This window comes from Oncorhynchus mykiss, chromosome 6 (genome assembly GCF_057628025.1).
Source record: "Oncorhynchus mykiss isolate SJ-2025 chromosome 6, ASM5762802v1, whole genome shotgun sequence".
NCBI classification, from domain to species: domain Eukaryota; kingdom Metazoa; phylum Chordata; class Actinopteri; order Salmoniformes; family Salmonidae; genus Oncorhynchus; species Oncorhynchus mykiss.
Window position 1 is genome coordinate 17679609 of NC_143027.1, and position 27414 is coordinate 17707022.

Consider the following 27414-nt stretch of genomic DNA (forward strand, 5'->3'; position numbering starts at 1 on the left):
CTATGCTTCCCTTTGTAGTCTGTAATAGTTTGCAAGCCCTGCCACATCCGACGAGTGTCGGAGCCATTGTAGTAATATTTTATCTTAGTCCTGTATTGACGCTTTGCCTGTTTGATGGTTTGTTGGAGGGCATAGCAGGATTTCTTAGCAGCTTCCAGGTTAGAGTCCCGCTCCTTGAAAGCGGCAGCTCTACCCTTTAGCTCAGTGCGGATGTTGCCTGTAATCCATGGCTTCTGGTTGGAGTATGTAAATTGTGACCGACTGACTAGTTATGAGTAGTTATTTTTGATCTTTGTAGATCAGTCAGTTTTGATCTTTGTAGATCAGTCAGTTGACTGCAATGTCGAACAAGTTAATTCTTTATAGGGCGGTAATCAAGAAAAGAGCATGTTGGACAGTCAACAGGCCCAATCCCAAATGAACCCCTGGACCCTATGCACTTGTGGAGAGCTGAAAGATTTTTTTTTTGTATTTTAACCTTTATTTAACTAGGCAAGTCAGTTAAGAACACATTCTTATTTACATTGATGGCCTACCAAGAGTTCTCCTGCTGGGACGGGGCTGGGACTAAAAAATAAATAATATATAAATATAGGACAAAACACACATCATGGCATGGGAGACAACACTACATAAAGCGAGACCTAAGATAGCAAGGCAGCATAGTCTATCAGAGGGCAAGGTTGAGGTATTACCATATTGGGTGCACCTGTCAAATCTCAGATCGCCACAAGTAGGTGTAGGGATCCATTTGGTATTGGGCCATACCAATGCGATTGGCAGTGTTCAAGAGCATCAAACCGTGATTTTATCAGGGGTAATCTGCGACAGACTGACTGATCTTAAATAACGAGTCAGTATTATTTGTAGATGCAAGGTGATTTGTAGATCAGTCAGTCGGCAGTCGCCTGCATTGTCGGCTGTAACAGCGAACAAGCCCATTTCTAACTATCTGTGGCCATACGTCATTAATTAGCTTCCACCCCGGAAATGGGTAACCAATAATAGCTCCCCCATTTTCTTTAGATTTAAATTAATATCCCTAGTTCTATGAATTGGATCAAAGCTTCAATTGAATAGATCCAGATTAGACAAAATACTAATTATAACAAACATAATTTCAGTGTACATACAGTGTATCAATATGGAAAAGATCATGTAAATTGTTTACTCAGAAAAATACATCCCACTTGGAATGTTTTCAGTGCGAAAGTACAAGGATTAATGGCTGCAATCACGGATCTCTTGTTATTGTTTACATTTTGAAACAGCCGAAGGCCTCTACTTTATGAGGGTGTCATTGACAGTGAACGGAAAGTTCTTGTTGGGTAATGTTTTACCTAGCTTTTCATGTTCGTAAAATGCGTTGAGAAGTAACTAAGTCAATTGGTGGTGACGAAGTAGCTAGCTAACGTTAGCCTGCTATGCTAATCAGCGGCTAGCTAACGTAAACCATAATACAGTAGATTGTTGGCTACAACAAGCTAGCGAGTTATTTGTCGGGTCTAGTAGTTATCTAGCTAGTATAGCTAACTGTTATTCTTGACTTGTACCACAATGTTAGTTTGTCATGGATTAAAATGTTGTTTGTGTAGTTAGCTTGCTTGCTTTCTACTGTAACTAAATTAGGAACGTGTCATCGTTTGAGACCAGACAGACCATCCACAATTTGGCTAACGTTGGCTAGCTAGCTTAAATGGTCTCAAAGTTGTAATGATGGGCTAACTCGTTACATATGTTCTTTATATGTTATTTTCATAGAGATGACAAATTGATCCGCTTTTGCTGGGCTAACCAATGCGCAGCTATAGCTCTCGAAGGGTTTCTGGAAACTTGGATCTCGAGGATGTTCAAATGACTGCAGAAACATAGCGCATAGTTGCAAAGGTCAAGCCAAGATCACCAGAGAAAAACACAGGTATAACACACCATGTCCTGTTTTTTGTGCTATTGTTTTCTGTGTGTGATGTCATTACCTTCATTTGAATGTATTCTTATTCTATTGCAGTGTACGGCTAGATCAAAGTCATGTTATTGTTTTCCCCCCTTCCCCTTTACCCACAGAGAATACCGATAAGTGAATTTGGCCTTGAATATTAATCACTATTGTGTTTCTGCAGAAACTAAATCTGTCAATTTTGCCTGACCTTAGGGGTGCACAATGTTTAGTGCAACTCAGAGTTCCAAGTCTGAGTTCCTGGACAAAGCCAGGCAGGCACGTGAGGAGAGGAAGGGGTACAAAGAGAGGGAGAGAGCAGCCACTCTGATTCAAGCGCTGGTCAGGAGATTCCTCTGTCGCTGCAAACTCCAGAAGCAAATAAGGTTAGCTTTTACAAACAATACTTGCCATTATGCTTTAGGAGGACATATCATCTTTCTTGAGACTCAATGTGTGAATTCTCTCTCTTTCTGACCAGGAAAGAGGTTGATGACTTCTTTCAAGATGTCGGAACAACAAAAAGAAATGCACTATCAATTTTTAAAATTGCTCGGAAGTTGTTATTCATTTTTTGTCAAGAGGATAAGCTGGTTAGTTTTTTTAACCCCTACACTTTACCCTCACTGATAATATATAAAAATATGTTTTGTACATTGTTATAACTGATTTGAATGTTTTAATTGTCTCTTACTGGAGGATGTCTCTTATTTACTTACGAGCTGAAAGCCATTTCAATAATTATGTATCAATATAGTACTTGAGATTGCTTAGTGTACATTTAACTAATGAACTAAGATGTTTTTTTCTACACAGAGGTTTGAGAAGCTTTGTCGCTCCATTCTTGGTAGCATGGAGGTTGAAAATGAGCCCAAAGTGAGTATGATTATTAATGATCATCAGTGATTACAGATGTTTTATGAACCCAGAGTGTGATTGACTCTGTGATTGTGTTCTTGGTTATCAGGTTTGGTATGTGTCACTGGCCCTTTCCAAAGACCTCACCATCCCATGGATAAAGCAGATCAAAGATGTTCTGTGGGTCTCCTGTAATTTTTTGAAAAAATTAAAGGTAAGTATTAATACTTAGGATAATAACCTTTATAAAATAACAGGTGTATAATTTTAAATATTGAAATGTGTATAATTTTGAAATGTCAAAATTGTAACTTTACCCCTCCCTTCCTTCTGCTGTAGCCTGACATCCTGCAGGACAATAAGCTGGTGACTTTGTACCTTACCATGCTGGTGACCTTCACAGACACGTCAACCTGGAAGATAGTGAGAGGGAAAGGTCAGTCTCAGGTCAAACCACTGCTGCAGTGCACACACATCCTCTATTATCACAAGTGTCTTGATATTGAAAGAAAAAAAGACAAAGTGGAATCTGACATTTTTTTCCCCCTCCTCTGTTCTAGGAGAGGCCCTCAGACCAGCATTGACCCGGATCTGTGAGAACATCATGGGGCATCTCAATCAAAAGGGATTTTATTCAATACTGCAGGTACAGTTACGATTATTATGATGTTAACAGGGTTGGGGTCAATTCAATTTAAATTCCAGTCAATTCAGGAAGTACACATTCTAATTAATATTATCTTTAATGCTTTTCAATTAGGAAGAATTAGAATTTTGGCTTACTTTTTGAATTGACTGGAACTGAAATGGAATTGACCCCAACCATGGTTGTTGACGTGTATTGGTTGTTTATGCAATATAAATCAAAAATAAAATGTGTGAACTGTCACCTTTGGATTCCCTGGTAGATTCTACTCACCAACGGATTGGCGCGCTCCAGACCCTCTCTTACCAAGGGCACACTCACAGCAGTATTCACGTTGGCATTAAGGTGAGCGGTTGTTGGGAGTGTTCTAATCCCCATTTAACCACAATGGATCAATTGTCTCTGCATCACTAGAGCCTGGAGCAGATCTATTGCAGTGGATTCCCAGGGTTCAGCTAGCTCACGTTCCCTCTCAGTAACAGGGTTTGTAGGAAGAAAATAATCCTGTGTTTTTAGCTTCATGGAGAATTAAGTCCTATCTTATCATAGTGCTTGGTTACCGTTTTAGAATGCTCGGAGCCGAAGAAGCTTTGGGAGCCATTAGTGTAACTTGTCTTTATTTTATAGACCTGTCATTGCTGCTCACTTCTCTGACAACCTGCTGAGGTCTCTTCTCATCCACATCATGTCTGTCCCAGCTGTCGTCTCCCACATCAACACCATCACCCCAGAGGTAGACACTCACATGAAGAAATGGCACCCTATTCTCTACCTCGTGCACTGTATGTAGGGAATAGGGTGCTCGAAAGTAGTGCACTACGTAAGGTATAGGGTGCCATTTCAAACGCACCCTTTATTGTGTGGACATCATAACTTGTACAATGAGAGAGCCTCTGAGTGTGCGCTTGTCTGTGCAGTGCATGGCCACCATACAGACCCACGACCTGCTGAGGAAGTTCACCCTGTTCCTGAGCCGTGAGGAGCAGTGTGTTGACATCTGTGTCTGCCTGGAGGGGAGCCACACACTGTGCTTGCTGGGTACGGTCCTTTACACTGCCTCACATAGCTATTCTATGGCAATAATTTTAAATTCTCTTCCCTATTGCAGGATTTCCCAAACTCGGTCCTGGGGCCCACTCTGGTGCACATTTTGGTTTTTGTCCTAGCACTACACAGCTGACTCAAATAATCAAAGCTTCATGATGAGTTGGTTATTTGAATCAGCTGTGTAGTGCAAGGGGAAAAACAAATCCTGCACCCAGTGGATGGGGGATGGGGACAGGACAGGGCCGATTTTGGGAAACCTGCTATAGGCTACTGTTTGTGTGAGTGTACAAGTTTGAGTTTTTTTTGCATGACTCTTTCTTGTTTTTCTCTGTGCCGTGCTGTGGGAAGCATACTTAATCAGCTCTTTGGGGTTGCTGCTCTGTGGGGGCCTCTGTTTCATCCTGTTGTACTGTAGGTAACCTGATTCACCTGGGCTACCTCAACGAGAAAGTCCTGGAGGAGGAGGCCAACCACTTTGTGAAAGACCTGACGGACATGCTGTCCTACTGCCAGAGATACGTGTCCCAGAAGAAATCCAACCTCACCCACTGGCACCCGGTCCTAGGCTGGTTTTCCCAAACTGTAGACTACGGGTCAGTGGGACATCCTCAGAACCCAGATATGTTTCTGCTCTCTTGTTGACTCTTATTGTCATGCCAAACTCATGACAATGACCATAGGAGCAAAATGGCACAAAAAGATATGGGACCGGGCTATGAAATGGGATCTCAATCATTGAATGTCATGGATTTAAAGTGGATCTTAACTCCCTCACCCTGTCCTTCTCTCCAGTCTGAATGAGTCTATGCCACTGGTCACCAAGCAGCTGCAGTACCTGTGGGGCATGCCTGTGATCCGGACTCTCTTCAGTGACGTGCTCAGCAAAAAGCTTGAGACCCAAGAGCCCACGCCTCCACCACAGCCTACCACGTCGCAGAACAACCTGCCAGTCAAGAGTAAGTTGAATTTGGTTTGTTTGTTGTTTTTCTCCCAGGCACTTAATCAATCAATTTCAAGGGTTAATTATTTAGACACTATTGTCATTTTTTTCCCCCACTTACCTGGGTTTTTGTCGATACAACACTGTATTAAAGGTTGTGTTTTAAAACAATGAACTAAACCGTATCAATGAAGTAACTTTGTCAGAGTGGTTTCTGATTGACGTGGGTTTCTCTTAGGCCTCTTTAAGCGGGCGTTTCAGAAGTCTGCCTCGGTGCGCAACATCTTGAAGCCGGTCGGCGGGAGACGAGTGGACTCCGCTGAGGTGCAGAAGGTGTGCAGTATCTGTGTGCTGTACCAGACAGCCCTCACCACGCTCACTCAGATACGACTGCAAATCCTCACTGGTGAGTCCCTGCGATTTGAGACACACACACACACACACACAACATATGTTCTCTCATGTTTTCTCTGGCGGTGTCACCCTCAGGCCTAACCTACCTGGATGACCTTCTGCCTAAGCTGTGGGCCTTCATATGCGAGCTAGGCCCCCAGGGAGGCCTCAAGCTGTTCATGGAGTGCCTGAACAACGACACAGAGGAGTCTAAGCAGCTGCTGGCCATGCTCATGCTGTTCTGTGACTGCTCCAGACACCTCATCACGTGAGCTCCATGAATTGCTACTATATAACAGACATGTGATAGACACATCCTGTATGGGAGGGTTTCCCACATATAGATTACATCTAGTCCTGGACTAAGAAGCACTTTCAATACTAATCTGTGTCTGGAAAACTGTCCATAAATGCAGTATCCCAGACCCACTGGATGTCTGTAGTTACTGACACGTTATACTGTATGTCTTCCACAGGATCCTAGATGTCTGTAGTTACTGACACGTTATAATGTATGTTTTCCACAGGATCCTGGATGATATCGAGGTTTACGAGGAGCAGATCTCATTTAAGACAGAAGAGCTTGTCACCATCTCCTCGTTTCTCAACACATTTGTGTACAAGATGGTCTGGGACGGCATTTTAGGTGAGTCGCCTCTTACCCCTGTTGAACTCTTGTCAAACTCAAGGGTCAAGCTGATTGACTGTGACAGAATTGCCAATCCCTGGTTCCGGCACCATGAGAAATAGTTTGGGGATAGGGTTAGTGAGTGGGTGCATTCATTTAGTGTGTTGTGACAGAGAATGCCAAGGGGGAGAAGCTGGACCTGTTCCACAGTGTTCACGGCTGGCTGATGGTGCTCTATGAGCGGGACTGCAGGAGGAGGTTCTCCCCTGATGATAACTGGCTGCGCAAGTAAGTGCCCCTCTGGAAACATACTGATCCTAATCCCCAATACTTCCCATGTTTGTTATTCTGCACTTCCCAAATCCTTAAAAGGTGATCCTTGTGATCAGTAGCAGTCAAATACTCTCAAAGCTTGAGGTGCGCTTGATGAAGCTTGCCCACCATAATGGAACCAATGGAATGTTAGTGCCAAAAGCGCCAACTTTGTCCACCCTGTCCCCCTGGGGAAATATTGGGCCCATCTCAAGTATTTGACTTATGTATTTGTTCCAGGTGTGATCTGTAAGAGACCATTGTGATGTTGGAAAAAGGCACACACACACACAAACACACACACTTTCAACCCTTATGTCCAGGGATCTGAAGCCGAGCCTTTTGTTCCAAGAGCTGGAGAAGGGCAAGAGGAGAGCTCAGCTGTTACTGCAGTACATACCACATGTCATTCCCCACAAAAACGTGAGTCTGCACAGAAAGAATATTGTCCCTCTGGGGCATCTGTAGTTGTAGTTTCACTGTACCGTGTCCTTATCAATATGTACATGGTGTCTCGCCCCCATTCGTAATCCTGTCCTACCCACTTTAGAGGGTCCTGCTGTTCCGGAACATTATTACCAAGGAGAAGGAAACCTTGGGATTGGTGGAAACAAGCTCCGCGTCTCCGCATGTCACCCATATCACCATTCGCCGCTCACGGATGTTAGAGGTATGAAATTGATGTATCGATCTGTTGCATGTTTTCCCCCACACTGGAATACCACTTAGGATTAATTTTGTATTCAAGTGTACAGATTGAGACAGTCTAGTTGTCAAATACAGTCCAGTATGGTGGCTGTGACTTCAGCCCAAACTGATCACCCAAACTCTGTGCCTGAACACTCTTCAGGATGGTTATGACCAACTCCGCCGGTTGCCTGTCAACTCCATCAAAGGCGTGATCCGTGTGAAGTTTGTCAACGACCTGGGTGTGGACGAGGCCGGAATCGACCAGGACGGCGTCTTCAAGGAGTTCCTGGAAGAGATCATCAAGAAAGTCTTCAACCCAGCACTCAACCTCTTTAAGGTTTGCTCGCCAGACCTCGTTTCAAATACTTTTGGAATAATTTTGAAAGATTCACTCTCACAAGATGCTTTTAGCCATTTTCTGTCAACCATGCTGCTGCTGCTGATGATGTATTTTCCCCCATAGACCACCAGTGGCAACGAGAGGTTGTACCCCTCCCCTACATCCTACATCCACGAGAACCACCTGCAGCTTTTTGAGTTTGTGGGGAAGATGCTTGGCAAAGCAATGTATGAGGTGTGTCTGCACTCACAGAGGATGTTAGTCATGTGAAATTGCCATATATTTACAAGAATGACTCCTTTTAAAGCCACAAGCCCTGCCCACCACTTTCCCCCTTATAAAACTGAGGGATGGATCTAGAGAAATGTAACAACGGTTCATAGCTGGAGCTATGGATGCAATGCCTGATAGTCCATGAGATCAACGTGTATGTGTGTTTTTCAGGGCATCGTGGTGGACGTACCCTTCGCCTCCTTCTTCCTCAGCCAGGTCATGGGTCACCACCACAGCACCTTCTACAGCTCCATCGACGAGCTGCCCTCCCTGGACTCTGAGTTCTACAAGAACCTCACCTCCATCAAGGTCAGAAAGATCCCCCGCCCCAACTATCATAGTCCTACATTCCCTGGTATTGTGTGTATTACAATATAAACCGTGTTTATTACAAAAACTTTTAAAAAAAATTGCAACTGAAAATTAGCGTTTCTGATTGGATTAGTCCAGGTGGTCCCTCCCTGTTTCAGTCTGTTTTCTCCCGCTTGGTGCCTGTTGAACACGACCTCGGTTTATGGTTATAATTGCGCTCTTTTGATTTGAGACGTTTGTTTTACTTTGTCGCTACTTTTTGTGATCAATTTTACTTAAAGTTGTGGAAGTTGACTCCAAATAGGTGGTTGATCTTGGTTTTGTCCTTTTCCAGCGCTATGACGGGGATGTTGGTGATTTGGGTCTGACACTATCGTATGACGAGGATGTTATGGGACAGGTAGAAACTATATTTTTTTCTCTGGATTCAGGAAAACAGAACTGCTCTTTTAATCTCTTAATACTCTCTTCATGTTTCCTGGCAGCTGGTCTGTCACGAGCTGATTCCTGGAGGAAAGACGATGCAAGTCACCAACGAAAACAAGTGAGCAAGATGCAGATCCACCATCTAGTGGTTCTCAATAAATACATATTGTATTAGACGAACAATGGTGTGAACATCAAGTGGAATTAACAACTAACATCTGTAAGTTTGGTTCTACAGTACATTAGTGGTTCTCAAACCTCTCCTCTGGGACCCCTAGATGTTTCACAATTTCATTGTAGCTCTGAACCAGCTCACATGATTCACCTAGTCAAGGGTTTGATGATTAGTTGACAAGTTGAATCAGGTGTGCTAGCTGTGGAATAGATCAAATACATGGAATGGGTGGGAGTCTGGGAGGTTTGAGAACCACTGATGTACTGTAGAACCAAACTTACAGATGTTAGTTGTTAATTCCACTTGATGTTCACACCATTGTTCGTCTAATACAATATGTATTTATTGTCCCCCTCCCCCCAGACACTTGTGAAGATCTAAAAGGATCTGATAGGTATAAGCAATAAGGTGAATGTCCTACCAAGCCAGGGCATAGTAGATGTACATGCATTGCTTATTATACCGGTCAAATCCATTCATATCTTCACTGTTTCTTTTTTATTAATACTTTTTATTTTAGTCTACTTGGTAAATATTTTCTCTACTCTTCTTGAACTGCACTGTTGGTTAATGGCTTGTAAAGTAAGCATTTCATGGTAACGTCTACACTTGTTGTATTCAGCGTTTGTGACCAATAGTTTGAGTTGATTTCACAAGTGCCCAGGAGGGAAGGGCTGGGGGTTGTTTCTAGACAGGCCCATGGTCAAAGACCGGTACAGTATGAAGATGGGAAACTGCTTCTGCAATAGAATAATAGAAATAGAAATTCTGATTACGCTTGTAGGTGATGCCATGGCGACGTTGGCTAGCAAAGCTCATGCATAGAAACACGTCATCGGGTCTAACAGTCCTCTCTCACTGAACTGCGCAATGTGCAGGTCGTCAAATCAAAGGCACTCCTTTGCTATAAAGTTGTTTTTGACAAATGAAAACGTGTCAGTTTGTCACTTTCACAAGGTTGGAGTAATAACATGTTCAGCTACTTAAGACATCGGCTCAAATCTAGGTTGTGCCTTTAGAGTTTCAGAAGATTAACAACCAAGAAATAATTTTTCCCTTTTCTCATTGACTTCTTAAACCCTGGTCTGCTTCACAAGCGTTCCCGGAAGTCTTGAGATCAAATCAAATGGTTAGCAGATGTTATTGCGAGTGTAGTGAAATGCTTGTGCTTCTAGTTCCGACAGTGCAGCAATATCTAACAAGTAATTTTAACAATTCCACAACAACTACCTAATACCCACAAATTTAAGTAAAGGAATGGAATAATAATATATAAATATATGGATAAGCAATGACAGCATGGCAAATGCAAGATGCAATGGATGGTATAAAATACAGTACATACGAGATGAGTAATGGAAGATATGTAAACATTATTAAAGTGACTAGTGATCCATTTAGACTAGTGGCCAATTTCAAGTCTGTATGTAGGCAGCAGCCACTCTGTGCTAGTGATGGCTGTTTAACAGTCTGATGGCCTTGAGATAGAAACTGTTTTTCAGTCTCTCGGTCCCAGCTTTGATGCACCTGTACTGACCTCACCTTCTGGATGTTAGCGGGGTGAACAGGCAGTGGCTTGGGTGGTTGTTGTCTTTGATTATCTTTTTGGCATCGGGTGGTGTAGGTGTCCTGGAGGGCAGGTAGTTTGCCCCCGATGATGTGTTGTGCAGACTGCACTACCTTCTGGAGAGCCCTGCGGTTGTGGGCGGTGCAGTTACCGTACAAGGCGGTGATACAAGCCCGACAGGATGATCTTAATTGTGCACCTGATGTTTGCTCCTCTGGGTTTAGAAACTCTGCCATGGTGTTCTGAGTCTGACGTAACTTCACCTTTGACCTTCTCTGTGCTGCAGGATCAGCTACATCCACCTGATGGCGCACTTCCGCATGCACACGCAGATCAAGGAGCAGACGGCAGCTTTTATCCGAGGATACCGCAGCATCATCAACCCCGAGTGGCTGCACATGTTCTCCACCCCCGAGGTCCAGCGCCTCGTCTCCGGGGACAACGCCGAGATTGACCTGGACGACCTCAAGTGCGTAACCTTCGACCCCTTTCACCCTGACCAGCCCCTCCACATGTCATTACTGTTGTCACTCGACAGCTCTTCAACGTGCCAATTGTCAAACATTTTAGGGAAATCCTGAATTCCACAGTGTTCAAATGGTGTGAATCTCCCATTTGATTGTTTCGCTGACAATGAGCTGACCTTGTAAGAAGGTTATGAAGCCAAGTTGAAGGTGCTCGCTGACATGGTCTCTCTCTGCATGTCTCTCTTTCTGTTGTCAGGAAACACACAGTTTACTATGGAGGTTTCCACAGCAGCCATCGGGTCATCATCTGGCTGTGGGACATCCTGTCCAGTGACTTCTCCTCTGAGGAAAGAGCCATGTTCCTCAAGGTAATAACCAGCCCCAAATGTTACAAAAATGCTATTTTACCATTCATTCATTTAGCTGCATTAAATCGACTTGCGGGGCCCGTTTGAGACTTGTAACTGTTATTTGATCATCCATTGTTGTTCTTGGTTTACAGTTTGTCACCAGTTGTTCAAGACCCCCCCTCCTAGGTTTTGCCTACCTCAAGCCCCCTTTCTCCATCCGCTGTGTGGAGGTGTCTGACGATCAGGTGAGAACACTGTAATCATAGTCAGATGTTTATACATAGAGCTCAGTGATATGGAAAAAATCCATACCATGATAATGTATAGCCTGATATGATGCGATAACGATAAATTAAACTAAGTTTATAACAATGTGGACCACAGTTTAACATTTAAAAAGTTATAGCCATCAATTGTCCCATTAACAATAACCCATATTAGCGGACTTATTTCATTTCAAACTTTACATTTCTGTAATGTAACTAATCGTGATGAACAATATCCGCAAAATGCCTGCTATAAGTGGTCGGTGTCGATCATTTTTGGTTTATCGTCCCAGCTCTACGACAGCACACAGACACCAGCACCCCTGCTACTCTCCATTGAACTTTGACCTTTTTGTTGAAAAAGAAAATAGCTTTGAGAAGTCAGTCCCTTGGGACTACTGTGTGTTTATGTGTGCTCCTGTCGCTTGTCTCTCTCTAGGACACTGGGGACACCCTAGGCAGCGTCCTCCGGGGTTTCTTCACCATCCGGAAGAAGGAACCAGGCGGTCGCCTCCCCACCTCGTCCACCTGCTTCAACCTGCTCAAGCTGCCTAACTACAGCAAGAAGAGCATCCTGCGTGACAAGCTCCGCTACGCCATCAGTATGAACACAGGTTTCGAGCTCTCATAAAATAAACTACCCCCTGCTCGTGGCCTGCTGACAGCAAAACTAATGGGAGAACGACTGAAGAGCGTCCTCCTTACCCAGGCTAGAGGCGGGAGTCCGTTAAGTCAGTGGAGCTTTACCAAAGCGGAAGGCAAAACACATTAGATCCCCCCCGCCCCCTTTTACCTTTATCGCAGCCTTGGAAACCAGAAGAGCTCCACCCTCTCTTATCCCAATCAGTCTGGATTCTGGAAGATACCCACCCCAAGGGCTCTCAAGCCCATTTGCTGCCTGTGTAACCACGGTAACCTATTTTCTGACCAGTTGTAGTCTTTGACTACGTTAGATTTTTTTTCTTCAAATAGACAAGTAGCTAAAGAAACAAGTGCTCTGGGAGCAACACATTTGGAACAGTTACTTTCTGCTCTCTCAACTTTAACCCCATGCTAATAATCGTAACAAGGAGAAGAATGTGTTACCTAACACATTGCCAAACTAAAATGGCTCCATGTCTTACCATTTCTTCTCAGGCTTAATAGAAAGATACTCCCACGTCAAATTAACTGGAAAGCAATATAGATGCAATGCAAGCCATTAGACACGTGATAGACTTCTCACTGGAGCAAAACCATAGAACATAGTTTCCTATCTATTGGAATATAATGTTATCCATGCAACTTTCAGCTGTCATTCGATGAGTCTTAATAGCCTTGTTGAACATGACGAAAGCACCTTTTTATAAAGAGACGACAAATCACTGCCTCATGTTCAACAACAAGTTCTAATCACGGAGAGGTGGTCACCACGCCTGTGTCATATTTATATTGGCTCTCATGGATTAATTAAGGAATTAAATCCTGACGATCTGTCTCTTTCTCTCCCCATATACATACACTACAGTCAGTCACCTGACAAAAGCATTAGACCTTGTATCTCTGTTCTCTAATGTACTGAAATTAGAACTCATGTTACACCGCAATGCATTTGTAACCCAAAGTGATGCCTGTCGGTCATGTCAATACTTTCACTGATCATGCGGTTGTTTGATACAGACAAATGATGTCCCATTATCTTGTCGTGGTCCCAGAGTTTTTTTTTTTTTTTTTGGTTGCTTTTGATAATGAATTAGTGGCTCTTGAATGTTTTTTATGATTTGCTGTGAAATATCTGGGTCCTATAACTACAGCAGGCAACTGTTGTTTTTTCCACATTGCATGTCGCTGATTGTGACCTTCCCAAACAAATTTGTTACAGTGAAGTCAATCATGAACGTTTCTCTATACACTAGGATTTCACTGAATAATTCTCACTACAGCTCTGAAAAATGCTGAGTGCCTCATATGTCCCCACCTCATATGTCTAAGTGTGGCGTTTGATCGCGTTTGTGACTGACCATGTCTCTTCGAAATGGAATCAAGCCATAAACACACAGGACAAGGTATTTATAAGGACTTGAGCCTGCTTAGAGACAATTCAAATTCAACGCTCCCTCTACCGTGTCCGCCACTGAACAAACCAACCAACCAAATCAGGAAAGTTTGGTGTCATTTGTCACTGGCTGTGCATGCCAACCCTGTAAGGATGCTCCCTTGTCTGAAGACCTTACAGCCACATGGAAAGGGGTTACACAGGGAGCAAACCATACTACAACATGATGTCATGGGTTGGTTGATCACCTGAATCTGAAAGCATTTCTTTTGTATCCATCTACCCTCCTTCAGACCCTCTTGCACAGAAAACCCTGCAAAATACCATGCAAAATGTTGCATTAACAGGGTTAAATAAAAATAGACTATGTGGGGCAGTTGTTAGTAACTTGGTGGTGGGAGACAAGGCAGTTTAGGGTCTTAATTGGAAATGAAAGATAAACAGGCTGATAAAAAGCAATAGCCTGTTTGTTGATTCTGTATTTTATGCAGAACTTTTTCCTGAGGGGTGTACGTGTGCACTGCGTGGTTGTTGTCAGCAATTGATACGGCTCTGGTTGTGGTCAGCCATAGATGCGGCTCTGGTTGTGGTCAGCCATAGATGCGGCTCTGGTTGTGGTCAGCCATAGATGCGGCTCTGGTTGTGGTCAGCCATAGATGCGGCTCTGGTTGTGGGCAGCCATAGATGCGGCTCTGGTTGTGGTCAGCCAGAGATCCGGCTCTGGTTGTGGTCAGCCAGAGATGCGGCTCTGGTTGTGGTCAGCCAGAGATCCGGCTCTGGTTGTGATAATTTCTAGTTGAAGGCGTAATGCACCCCAACACCTCATGTCATTAATCACTAGCTAACAGAAAAACACCTTTCTGATGATGTTATGGGGATTATATGGGCCATTAAACAAGGTTCTGTATGGTTTTATATTGCTTCGCTATCTTATATTGACCAATGAACCGAAATCTGTGATCTATTTGTTTGTGTATAGTAATATTAAGGGGTACTACCTACATGTACAGGCATTTCCCCCAGTTATGAATGCCATCAATTTAATTGAAACATTGAAATAACTATTAGAGACTATAGTATGGGAAGATCTTACCTCAATTTTGTCTGTTGTGACTGCGATATATTTAATTCCCAAGAGCCTCTGACTGTGGCCTCTCTGACAAGTCAGTGGTCAATGTCCTCAGTGGTGTCTGACTAAATGTTACCCATACATTCTTTCAATCAATTGTTTCAACAGCCTGATGCGGATTAGAAATGAGGTTTGGAAATGGAGCTGTAGTGAGACAAATGTTCAGTGTCCAAGAGAGAATGGAAGATATCCCACACACTCTGTCTGTTGTGTTTGATGAGGTCATTCCTCACTTTTAAATGATGTCATGAGATCTTGCTATCTTTTTATTAGAAGAAAAGGAAATCCAGGAAATGTGCAACATACTCCTATGAAAGTACTGTCCTCTCCCTCCTTTTTAAGTGTTTTTGAAACTGGTTGCACTATGTGAAATACAGGTTGTTAAAGGTTATTTCAATGTAAAACATGTCTGTGTAAGATATTTCTGCTGTAAAACATTAACAATTGTTGAGTCATGTTAACCATATTTATTCTAAACTTGACTTAACTAAAGTGTGTCTTTCTTCAGGAATCAAGCCATGCTTTTCTTCAGGAGAGGTTGTATAGTGCAGAGAGGTATTTATATATTAAATAATGAAATAGCAGCTGTGTAGAACAGGTTATGTCATGGATTCGTGTCAGTTCTCTATTTATTACATTTGCAGATCGTTTCCTTGCTATCTGGGATCCTTGGGACGTCCCTACCCCGTTGAAATGTAAAATGGTTAACCTGGTTGGAGGATTCCAGATTTCCTGCTTATTCCGTCCTGATTCCGGGAATACTCCAGGGAATATATTGAAATTAGCGGAATTTTGTAACCCTGGTTATGGTTTAGGGTGGGGGACAGCCCAATGATTCCAGATATCACTAACCCTCCTTTACCTAGGCTATAGCGACGTATGTCAGTCGACTCAAGTTTGGGTCAGGTGAGCCTGAATTTCAATGCTTCCCCTTCATACACTTTTTAAAAAGTAGTTTAACGATCATTGCATATCTAAAACAATGAGGACTCCTCCAACGCGCTGGTTCAAAGCATTGCGGAGGTAAATTGGCTACATTAAAACTAGTCAGACGCATCCCAGATCGCTGTCTAAATGTACTTGAATCACTTTGGTAGTAACACGCATTGTTTTATTGATTTCAAACTTAATGTATATTGTTAAATGGTTCATCTTTGAGATCAATATTACTTATCTTTCAGAAAGTTCGTGTGACAGGTTTGAACAACTTGATTTCTTCATCGCTCTTATCTTTGATTATATTTTGCGTTTCCTGATTGGTTGCCTGGAAACCCGACGTCTAGGTGGGCAGAGATGAGTGTTTGAATCGGGAACTGTTCGTCTCGCCACCTCTACAAGCCAGAATGTTATAAAAGTATATTAAGGTACTTTACCGGTTGGTATGTGAGACAATATATCCACAGGGAAGTATAATTACATGTTGGTAGTGCACTCAGATTTCTATCACCTGAAGCATGCACATAACCATGTGCGTCAGTTTGGCATGTATGCATGCCTCTCTTGCAAGGGTGGGTATAATTTGTGGAACATTCCAACAGGAATCTGTTCCAAAAACTTCGTAAATAACAAGGTTGCCAACAAACACTTACAAGGTTGCCAACAAACACTTACAAAGTTGTATAGCAGCAGAATAAAATAACGGGTTAGGGAGTGGGCTATTTAATTACTTTAAAATTATGTTTATTCCGAAAAATGTCTGTACTCACTCTGGTAGCCATTCGACAAACATTAAGAATAAGCTACATGGTGAGTTGATGCCTATTCGGCAGCTAGGTGGATTGCTCATGTTACCTTGTACTTCACGAAGTTTTTGGAACAGTTTCCTGTTGGATCGTTCCACAAATTATACCCACCCTCTCCAGCATGTATTTGTATCGCATGCTTCAGGTGATATAAATCTAAGCGCTCTACCAGCGCTTTGGGAAAAAATGTAATTTATACTTTCCTGTGGATTTATTTGCTCATATTCCTACCGCCCAAAGGACCAAACTCGCTGAATGGACCTTGGGACTTCCCTACCCCGTTGAAATGTAAAATGGTTAACCTGGTTGAAGAATTACAGATTTCGTGTTTATTTCCTCCTGATTCCGGGAGTATTCCAACCGGGATTTCGGGAAAATCAGGGAATATATTGAAATTAGCGGAATTTTGTAACCATGGTTATTGTTTAGGGTGGGGGGGACATCCCACTGATTCCAGATAGCACTAACCCTCCCTGCCTAGGCTATAGCGGTTTATAGGCTACTGCGCACGCCCGAAGACATATGTCAGAAGACTCAAGTTTGGGTCAGGTGAGCCTGAATTTCAATGCGTCCCCTTCATACACTTCAAAAAGTAGTTTAACGATCATTGCATCTCAAAAACCATGAGTACTCCTCCAACACACCGGTTCAAAGCATTGCGGAGGTAAGTTGCCTACATTGTTATTATTCTTCTTATTATTGTATTTTTATTTGACTAGGCAAGCCAGTTAAGAACACATTCTTATTTACAATGAAGGCCTACCCGGGCCTAACCCAGACGACGCTGGGCCAATTGTACGCCGCCCTATGGGACTCGCAATCACGGTCGGTTGTGATACATCCAGGAATCCAACCAGGGTTTGTAGTGACGCCTCTAGCACAGAGATGCAGTACAGCTGTGCCACTCGGGAGCCGATTAAAACTAGTCAGACACATCCCAAATCGCTGTCTAAATTCACTTGAATCACGTTGGTAGTAACACGCATTCATGTTTTATTGATTTACGTTTGTTGCGCAAACTTAATGTATTTTGTTAAACTTTGTTCATCTTTGAGATCAATATTACTTATCTTTTAGAAAGTTAATGTGACAGGTTTGAACAACTTCATTACTCATATCTTTCATTGATTCTCTTTTGCGTTGCCTGATTGGTTGCCTGGAAACCCGACGTCTAGGTGGGCAGAGATGAGTGTTTGAGTCAGGAAATGTCCCTCTCACCACCTCTACAAGCCAGAATGTTATAAAGGTATATTTTAAGGTACTTTACTGGTTGTCTGTGTGGTTGGTCCTTTTGGTGGCAGAAAAGTATAATTACATGCTGATGGTGCATTTGGATTTCAATCACCTGAAGCATGCACAGAACCATGTAAACATGAACATGTGTACCAGCTTGGCAAGTATGCATGCCTCTCCAGCAAGTATCCATCCTTCTCCAGCATGTATTTGTATCACATGCTTCAGGTGATCGAAACGCTCTACAAGCGCTTTGAAAACTTTCCTGTGGATACATTGTCTCACATTCCTACCGCCCAAAAGACCAACTGCAAGGACAACCGGTAAAGTACATTTCAAATATAATTTTATTCACCATTCTGACTTGTTGCGGTCATGAGAGGAAACTTTACTGATTCAAACACTAATTTCTGCCCGATGTAGAGTTAAATGCAATTCAACAGGTTTCCAGGCAACCTGATTGGCTGTCATTTTCCTTTGATACTGGGGTTTTAATGGTATGGATACTGCCCATGGGCTGTCCTCTGTTTGGCACACACATTTTCACCAGGCTTATACATTATATGGCCAAACGTATGTGGACACCCCTTCAAATTAGTCACTGACAGGTATTTTTTTTATTTATTTTTTGTACCTTTTATTTAACTAGGCAAGACTCCCTAGGAACAGTGGGTTAACTGCCTTGTTCAGGGGCAGAACAACATATTTTTACATTGTCACCTCAGGGATACGATCTTGCAACCTTTCGGTTACTAGTCTAACACTAACCACTAGACTATCTGCCGCCCTGTATAAAACCGAGCACAAAGCCATGCAATCTCAATAGACAAATATTGCCAGTAGAATGGCCTTACTGTAGAGCTCAGTGACTTTTTTTAACGTGGCACTGTCATCGAATGCCACCTTTTCAACAAGTCAGTTTGTGAAATTTCTGTCCTGCAAGAGCTGCCCTGGTCAACTGTAAGTGCTGTTATTGTGAAGTGGAAATGTCTAGGAGCAACTATGGCTCAGCCGCGAAGTGGTAGGCCACACAAGCTCAAAGTATGGAACCGCCGAGTTCTGAAGCGCATACAAATCATCTGTCCTCGGTTGCAACACTCACTACCGAGTTCCAAACTGCTGCTGGAAGCAACATCGGCACAAGAACTGTTCGTTGGGAGCTTCATGAAATGGGTTTCCGTGGCCGAGTAGCTGCACACAAGCCTAAGATCACCATGCGCAATGCCAAGCGTCGGGTGGAGTGGTGTAAAGCTTGCCGCTATTGGACTCTGGAGCAATGGAAACGCGTTCTCTGGAGTGATGAGTCACGCTTCACCATCTGGCAGTCCGATCGACAAATCTGTGTTTGGTGGATGCCAGGAGAACGTTACCTGCCCCAATGCAGAGTGCCATTTGTAAAGATTGGTGGAGGAATAATAGTCTTGTCAAGATCTGTGTGAAAGAACTTGACTGGCATGCACAGAGCCCTGACCTCAACTCCATGTAACACCTTTGGGAGGAATTGGAACGGCGACTGCGAGCCAGGCCTAATCGCCCAACATCCGTGCCCAATCTCACTAATACTCTTGTGGCTGAATGGAAGCAATGTTCCAACATCTCGTGGAAAGCCTTCCCAGAAGTGGGGACCAACTCCATTTAAATGATTTTGGAATGAGATGTTCGACTATACTTTTGGCCATGTAGTGTATCTGTAAGCCTGTTCGAGATTAACATGACAGTGTAGAAGGAAGCATGCGCGGAAAAGCAAGAGCATGTTAAGCATGCAAGAAGAATGGCAGCCTAACCTGCAGAAGGTGTACTGAATATGATTTGATCTAGAATACTAACTACAAGACTTGTTTCCTTTACACATAGGAATACACTGGCTTTTGTCTGACATGTGTTTCAGGAACAGGCTGGAGGAGCCCTGCATGAAGACCCGTCTTTTAGAGTGTATGGAGCTGCTGAAAAGGGCCAGAGCTGCCCTCCAAGCTGGCCGCGCATTTGACGAGAGCTTCAGACAGGTCCAACTGGAAGCCCTAGTGCGCATGCTGGTGGAACACGAGTGTGACTTTGTGGATGCACTTGGGAGGGACCTCCATAAGGTACAGCAGTTATTCTCCAGATGGAGAATGTCTAATCATTTCTCCATATTTTAGTAGGAGCTGAAGAGGTTGACAAGATGCAGACCAGTACATAATAACAATATACAATGTATTCGGAAAGTATTCATACCCCTTCACTTTTTCCTTATTCTAAAATTGACTAAATAGTTTTTTCCCTCATCAATCTACACACAATACCCCATAATGACAAAGCAAAAACAGGTTTATATACACTTAACAAAAATATAAATGCAACATTTAAAGTGTTTGTCCCATGTTTCTTGAGCTGAAATAAAATGTCCCAGAAAAAGATTCTTTCTCTCAAATGTTTTCAAACATTTGTTTACATCCCTGTTATTGAGCATTTCTTCTATCCATGACAATCCATCCACCTGACAGGTGTGGCATATCAAGGATCTGATTAGACAGCATGATCATTACACAGGTGCACCTTGTGCTGGGCGCAGTCAAAGGTCACTCTAAAATGTGCAGTTTTGCCACACAACACAATGCTACAGATGTTTTGAGGGAGCGTGTAATTGGCATGCTGACTGCAGGAATTTCCACCAGAGCTGTTGCCAGATTATTTGTTTATTTCATTACCATAAGTCACCTCCAACATTGTTTTAGAGAATTTGGCAGTACGTCCAACCGGCCTCACAACCACAGACCACGTGTATGACGCCATGTGGGCGAGCGGTTATCTGATGTCAAGGTTGTGAACGTAGTCCCCCATGGTGGCGATGGGGTTATGGTATGGGCAGGCATAAGCTACAGACAAAGGACACAATAGCATTTAATTGATGGCAATTTGAATGCACAGAAATACCGTGACTAGATCCTGAGGCCCCCTGTGAGACCATTTCTTTTAAGGCAGTGGTTCCCACTTTTTATAGTCCCGTACCCCTTCAAACATTCAACCTCCAGCTGCATAACCCCTCTACCACCAGGGTCAGCGCACTGTCAAATATAGTTTTTTGCCATCATTGTAAGCCTGCCACACACACACTATACTATACATTTATTAAACATACGTTTCTGTCACAACCCTGCTCGTGGGAAGTAGGACGAGGACACAAATAATACATTTTGCTCTATAATTTAACCATCTTACATATAAAACCTTTTTGTTCATTGAAAATTGTGAATAGCTCACCACAGGTTAATGAGAAGGGTGTGCTTGAAAGGATGCACATAACTCTGCAATGTTGGATCGTATTGGAGAGTGTCTCAGTCTTAAATCATTTTCCACAGTCTGTGTCTGTATTTACTTTTCATGCTAGTGATGGCCGAGAATCCACTCTCACATAGGGCATCAGTGTCTTAACAGTGCGACTTTCCAAGGCAGGATACTCTGAGCGCAGCCCAATCCAGAAATCAGGCAGTGGCTTCTGATTAAATTACATTTTCACAGAACCGCTTGATGCAATTTCGATGAGGCTCTCTTGTTCAGAAATCGGTAAGTGGGCTGGAGGCATGGCATGAAAGGGATAACGAATCCAGTTGTTTGTGTCATCCGTTTCGGGAAAGTACCTGCGTAATTGCGCATCAAACTCACTCGTTTGCACACAAAATCATACGATGATGGAAAGACCTGTGTGTTGTCCTTGTTAATGCAGACAGAGAAGAACTCAAACTTCTTAAACAGCCTCAATTTAGTCCCGCACATTGAATATAGTTGCGGAGAGTCCCTGTAATCCTAGATTCAGATCATTCAGGCGAGAAAAAACATCACCCAGATAGGCCAGTCGTGTGAAACTCGTCTTCATGCAAGTGGTCAGACAAGTGAAAATAATGGTTAGTAAAAATAACTTTAAGTTCATTTAAAAAAAAAATGTCAATACTTTGCCCCTTGATAACCAGCACACTACCGTATATTGTAAAAATCTTTACATGGTCGCTGCCCATATCATTGCATAGTGCAGAAAATACACACGCGTTCAGGGGCCTTGCTTTAACAAGTTAACCATTTTCACTGTAGTGTCCAAAACGTATTTCAAGCAGTCAGGCATTCCCTTGGCTGCAAGAGCCTCTCTGTGGATGCTGCAGTGTACCCATATTATTTGGGGAGGGGGTCTTTTCCCCCAGCATTGTCCCTGCCATATTTGCGGCAGAAGGAAGAATTTAAGCACTCCACAATAGTATGGGGCTTTCCTGTCCGAGCCACTCGGTAGCTCACCACCATATAAGACACTTCTATCCCCTTCTTATTAATGGTATCTGTTGCATTTATACATGTCTTACTACTCGAAAGTTGTCTTAATTCTCTTTGGCTGCATCAGATTCCCAACTGTCAGTGTCCATGCTAGCTGGGCTACCTGTAATTTTACATTGTTATTTTGCTGATCACTAGATGGTTTAATTTTATTTTTGGCAGTGAAACTAGGCTAATCGGGCAAGGGGGGGAAACCTCACCCAAATATATAGCCCGTTGGAAAATATAAATGGACTGTTTGAAAATGTGAAGAAAAATATATATTTTTATTGTGAATCACATTTTTTATTTGGCGTACCCCCGACGGCATTGCGCATACCCCTGGGAATACCTATTTTAAGGTATCTGTGACTAACAAATGCATGTCTGTATTCCGAGTCATGTGAAATCCATAGATTAGGGTGTAAGGAATTTATTGAAATTGTCTGATTTCCCTCATATGAACTGTAACTCAGTAAAATCTTTGAAATTGTTGCATTTTGTTCTATATAATGTATATGTTTGTATATACACTACCGGTTAAAAGTTTTAGAACACCTACTCGTTCAAGGGTTTTTATTTTACTATTAGAATAATAGTGAAGATATCAAAACTATGAAATAACACACATGGAATCTTGTAGTAACCAAAAAAATGGCAAACAAATCTAAATATGTCTTCTATTTGAGTTTCTTCAAATAGCCTTTTCCTTGATGACAGCGTTGCACACTTGGCATTCTCACAACCAGCTTCACCTGGAATGCTTTTCCAACGGTCTTGCTGAGCACTTGTTGGTTGCTTTTCCTTCACTCTGCCTGTCCGACTCATCCCAAACCATCTCAATTGGGTTGCGGTCGGGGGATTGTGGGGGCCAGGTCATCTGATGCAGAACTCCATCACTCTCCTTGGTAAAATAGCCCTTACACAGCCTGGAGGTGTGTTGGGTCATTGTCCTGTTGAAAAACCAACGATAGTCACACTAAGCCCAAACCAGATGGGATGGGGTACCGCTACAGAATGCATGCTGGTTAAGTGGGCCTTGAATTTTAAATAAATCACTGACTGTGTCACCAGCAAAGCATCCCCACACCATCACACCTTTTCCTCCATGCTTCACGGTGGGAACCACACGCAGAGATCATCTGTTCACCTACTTTGTGTCTCACAAAGACACGGCGGTGGAACCAAAAATCTCCAATTTGGATTTCCACCAGTCTAATGTCCATTGCTCGTGTTTCTTGGCCCAAGCAAGTCTCTTCTTATTGGTGTCCCTTTAGTAGTGGTTTCTTTGTAGAAATTTGACCATGAAGGCCTGATTCTGAACAGTTGAATTTGAGATGTGGCTGTTACTTGAACTCTGAAGCATTTATTTGGGCTGAAATTTCTGAGGCTGGTAACTATAATGAACTCTGGGTTTTCCATTCCTGTGGCAGTCCTCATGAGAGCCAGTTTCATAACGCTTGATGGTTTTTGCGACAAATTCTTCACATTTTTCGTATTTACTGACTTAAAGTAATGAACTGTCATTTTTCTTTGCTTATTTGAGTTGTTCTTAATTTAGTTACTACATGATTCCAAGTGTTATTTCATAGTTTTAATGTCTTCACTATTATTCTACAATGTAGAAAATAGTACAAATAAAAACCCCTGAGTAGGTGTTCTAAAGCTTCTTTATTACTAACAGTGATTTTATTAGGGAATCCACATTCCTGAAGGCACACATTGGTTCCCCAATAAATCACTGTGTGGCATTTTATAATGTTTATCTTCAAGGTAATCAGTAGTGTAAACAAACCGGCTACCATCAAGGCCTTATTTCAAATGTTCTGTCCGAGACCTGAGCGTTTGTGCTGTTTTGCCAGCCGCGGTTTGAGACGGTAGTGTCTGAACTGATACTGGTGAAGAACGAGGCTCTTCATGCCATCAACAACCTCAAGAAGTGGATGGAGCCGCAACCGATGGAGAGGAACCTGGTAAGACTGTTGCAGGGTGCCCCGTGTGTGTTTTCTGAATACTGGGTCGTCTTCAGTTGGGAGAAACATTTTGAAATGGAGTGAAACGGGGAGGTTACTACTACCTGAATTTGTCCAGTAAAAACACCGGTTTTTGTTTGCTATGTATGAGGTAATGTGAGCTCCTCCCCTCTGCCTTCTTCTGATTGGTGCAGACCACCACGTTGGATGAGTGCCTGGTGGTGTGTGAGCCACTGGGGGTTGTGCTGATTGTGGGGGCCTGGTGTAGCCCTGTTCAGCTCTGTCTGGTACCCCTGGTTGGGGCCATTGCCGCAGGTAACAATACACTGTAACTATAGGCTTTAGGGCACTTAAGTGTCACACACTCAAACACAATGCTCATTCATTTGCATTCAATACTGAAAGTTGCTTGCCAATCGTTGTACTGTTGTATCTGTTTGTTCTTTAGGAAACTGTGTGATCCTCAACCCCTCAGAATGTAGTTCTCACACATCGGAGCTGCTACACCACCTCATACCGTCATACCTGGACAATGTGAGTTGAATTCAATGTTACACAGGTGGCTGTTTTGGTGACTTGTCATATAAGTGAGTATACCTTTTAACCTACAAACATTCCTGCTCTTTTCAAAGGAGTGTTACCATGTGACCCTTGCAGGGGTGAATGACCTGGCTGAAATAGTGGACCTCAAATTTGACCATGTCTTCTTCACTGGTAAAAAAAAAGGTTCATATTTAAAATGTCACCATTGCTTTATCTGAATTTTGCTCCCTAATCTTTGTTGTATCAGACGTAATGTGTGCTCTGTGTATGAGGTAATAATGGTTCCCCTAGGAAACCGTGAGGACGGGGGTAGAGTGGCACAGGCAGCAGCCCGCACCTTCACACCCGTCACCCTGGTCTTGGGCGGTGGTAAGAACCCCTGCTACGTGGACCAGCAGTGTGACATCACCACCACGGCACGACGCATCACCTGGGCCCGCTTCCATAATGCTGGGCAGAGTATGGTAGCACCTGACTACGTCCTGTGCCATGCTGAGGCCAAAGCACAGCTGCTCCAGGCCTTGCGCTGCTGCCTCCTGCAGTTCTATGGTTCAGACCCCCAGGAGTCCAGGAGCTTTGGCCGCATCGTGAACCTGGAGAACGTACACCGCACCACGGACCTGCTGCGGAGGTCTGGCAAGGTGGCTGTAGGAGGCCAAGTGAATGAAGCAGATAAATACATTGGTAAATGAACGAGGAAGGACGTTTTGAAGAGATTCTAATGCCTGGTTTCCTTGACGAAGATTAAGCCTAGTCCTGCACAAATAGCATGCTCAACAGAGAATCTCCATTGAAAGTGCTTTTCAGTCTTTTCACTGGGATTAGGCTTAATTGCTGTCCAGGAAACTATTCCTACATGTATATGCACCTGATTTACAGTCTGTACTACACCACAGTATTTGTACATAATGACTTTTGTATATATATTTGTTTATGTGAAGCACCAACCGTTCTGTGCGATGTGAGAGACTCGGACCCTATCATGCAGCAGGAGGTTTTCGGACCCGTTCTGCCCATTCTGACCGTCAACAGCATAGATGAGGCAATCTCCTTCATCAGTCGTCGAGAGAAGCCTCTCTGTGTGTACGCTTACTCTAGCAACAGCAAGGTGACTGCCACAAGCTTACACACACAATTCATGTGTACACATACAATATATGCTGGCTGTCATGCCTCTTTCTGCTTCCCGTGCAGGTAATCTCAAGGCTAATGAATGAGACCTCAAGTGGGAGCTTCTGCTCCAATGACAGTGTCCTGCAGAGCCTGATGGTGGTCCTGCCTTTTGGGGGAGTAGGTAGGTTGGAGAAAGGTCTGCCTGGGTCAGATTACTGCCTCAGGTCTTCAACCCTTCTCAGTACAGAGACCTGGGTCATGTTCAGTAGGGCATACAGTAATAAAATGTTTTGCAGCAGAAATCTGTTCTTCTTGAACAAAGTATTAAAAACAAACATGGTATTGACAGACTGATCAGGTGAAAGCTAATATCCGCTATCGATGTCACTTGTTAAATTCACTTAAATCATTGGATGAAGGAGGGGGCAGCTTAATAATCCTTCTTTAACCCTTGGTAATAGGATTGTGTGCAATTCAGAGGGTGAAGGGGCAAGACAAAAAATGTAACAGTATGGTAGTACAGTACTTGCCAGGCGCACCGGTTTGTGTCGAACTGCATCTCCCTTTTAAAAAAATAACAAATATTCCATAATAAGGTCTGACAGGCCGCACCATAGTGAATGAATAAATATATTATATTAACCCTCCCATATTTAGTTTAACTCTACTTGACAGGTGCCAGTGGGATGGGTTCCTACCATGGGCGCTACAGCTTTGACACCTTCTCGCACCGGAAATCATGCCTGCTCAGAAACACTTGCATCGAGTGTGTCACCTACCTGCGCTACCCACCATATGAGGACCGCAATCTGTCACTTATGACCTGGGCAAGTAGCCTTTCCCAGAAGAGCCAGGGCTGGTGCCAGATACTGTGACTGTGTGCGAGTTGGAAGACGGAGACCTTTTTACAACACTAAGCCGGGCTGAGCTCTACTGTACTGGCTTGATTACACATCCACCATAGTTATTGAAACCATGCTGTAAATCCCAGTGTGAAAAGAGGATATCTGAACCTACAGTACATTCTGAGGACCAGTTGTGATAGTTCTCCAATATGACAATATATTCAGCACAAAACATTTTTGATGTAGAACATGACGCTAATGCAGTGACTGATCAGCGTATTTGCTGTGTATTTACTGCAGCATGGCATGATAGCCCATCAGTATAAATATTGTATCTATGGGATATTTTAAGCTATTCGTCCAGTGTTCTCTGAAATACTTTATAAAGAAGCTTCTTGTGATCCAACCTGTGACATTTAAACACAATGTACATTGCGTGCTTCCAACACAGGATTATAACTTGCTAACTTCATTACAAAATTTGAATTCTTTATTCGGTATTGTCCTAGTGTCACAGGTTATTGTTGTAGCAGTTTTTCCAAATTTCATTAAAAGCAATGTGCCACTCAGTATGTTAAGGTTTAGACTCTAGCAAAGTCAAACTTGATTCAAGTCTTTATTTGAAAAGTAGGGGCAGTTCCATTACGAGATATTCAAGCGTCAATCTGTCTTTTACATATGCCAATGATGAATTCAATCCTTAAACAGAATAAATGTTGTTTCAAAGTTCCCCAGTCTGTTCATTCATGTGTAGATGTGTCATTCAGGTCTTTTGTAGATTTTCTCCTCATTACCTTATTTCATGGCTGTGTACCTGGCCACTGGAAACAGGTAGTTGCTCAATCTGTGGGAAGACGTGAGGTGACTGTTCATCAGCTAGGGCACACCACAATCTAA

The 27414-nt window shown here is 43.0% G+C and overlaps 2 protein-coding genes across 6 annotated transcripts; both read left to right on the plus strand.

The window, feature by feature from the left end:
* Positions 1–960: 960 nt before the first annotated feature.
* Positions 961–15282, plus strand: LOC110525357 (ubiquitin-protein ligase E3B). Its single transcript, XM_021605394.3, has 28 exons — positions 961–1328; positions 1762–1918; positions 2153–2322; positions 2418–2529; positions 2753–2812; positions 2904–3008; positions 3134–3230; positions 3355–3440; positions 3703–3785; positions 4068–4173; positions 4358–4478; positions 4903–5080; positions 5280–5443; positions 5666–5833; positions 5917–6088; positions 6348–6466; positions 6622–6736; positions 7084–7183; positions 7311–7430; positions 7611–7787; positions 7914–8024; positions 8235–8372; positions 8710–8775; positions 8861–8919; positions 10830–11012; positions 11267–11378; positions 11513–11605; positions 12066–15282. Exons 3-28 carry the CDS (start codon positions 2162–2164, stop codon positions 12255–12257), a joined length of 3198 nt encoding a protein of 1065 aa, XP_021461069.1. The 5' UTR covers positions 961–1328; positions 1762–1918; positions 2153–2161; the 3' UTR covers positions 12258–15282.
* Positions 15283–16618: 1336 nt separating this feature from the next.
* Positions 16619–27245, plus strand: aldh3b4 (aldehyde dehydrogenase 3 family, member B4). Of its 5 annotated transcripts, XM_090237086.1 has the most exons (12): positions 17070–17196; positions 17708–17778; positions 17994–18088; positions 19654–19849; positions 23906–24016; positions 24211–24331; positions 24465–24550; positions 24649–24730; positions 24851–25243; positions 25501–25667; positions 25754–25853; positions 26348–27245. In XM_090237086.1, the coding sequence occupies exons 4-12, from the start codon at positions 19676–19678 to the stop codon at positions 26545–26547; spliced, it is 1434 nt and encodes a 477-aa protein (XP_090093212.1). In that variant the 5' UTR covers positions 17070–17196; positions 17708–17778; positions 17994–18088; positions 19654–19675; the 3' UTR covers positions 26548–27245. The 5 variants fall into 5 exon arrangements, with proteins under 5 accessions (XP_090093210.1, XP_021461073.3, XP_090093211.1 ...); XM_090237085.1 differs by lacking the exon at positions 17994–18088 and having other exon boundaries at positions 17057–17196; XM_090237084.1 differs by lacking the exons at positions 17708–17778; positions 17994–18088 and having other exon boundaries at positions 16619–17081.
* Positions 27246–27414: the final 169 nt, after the last annotated feature.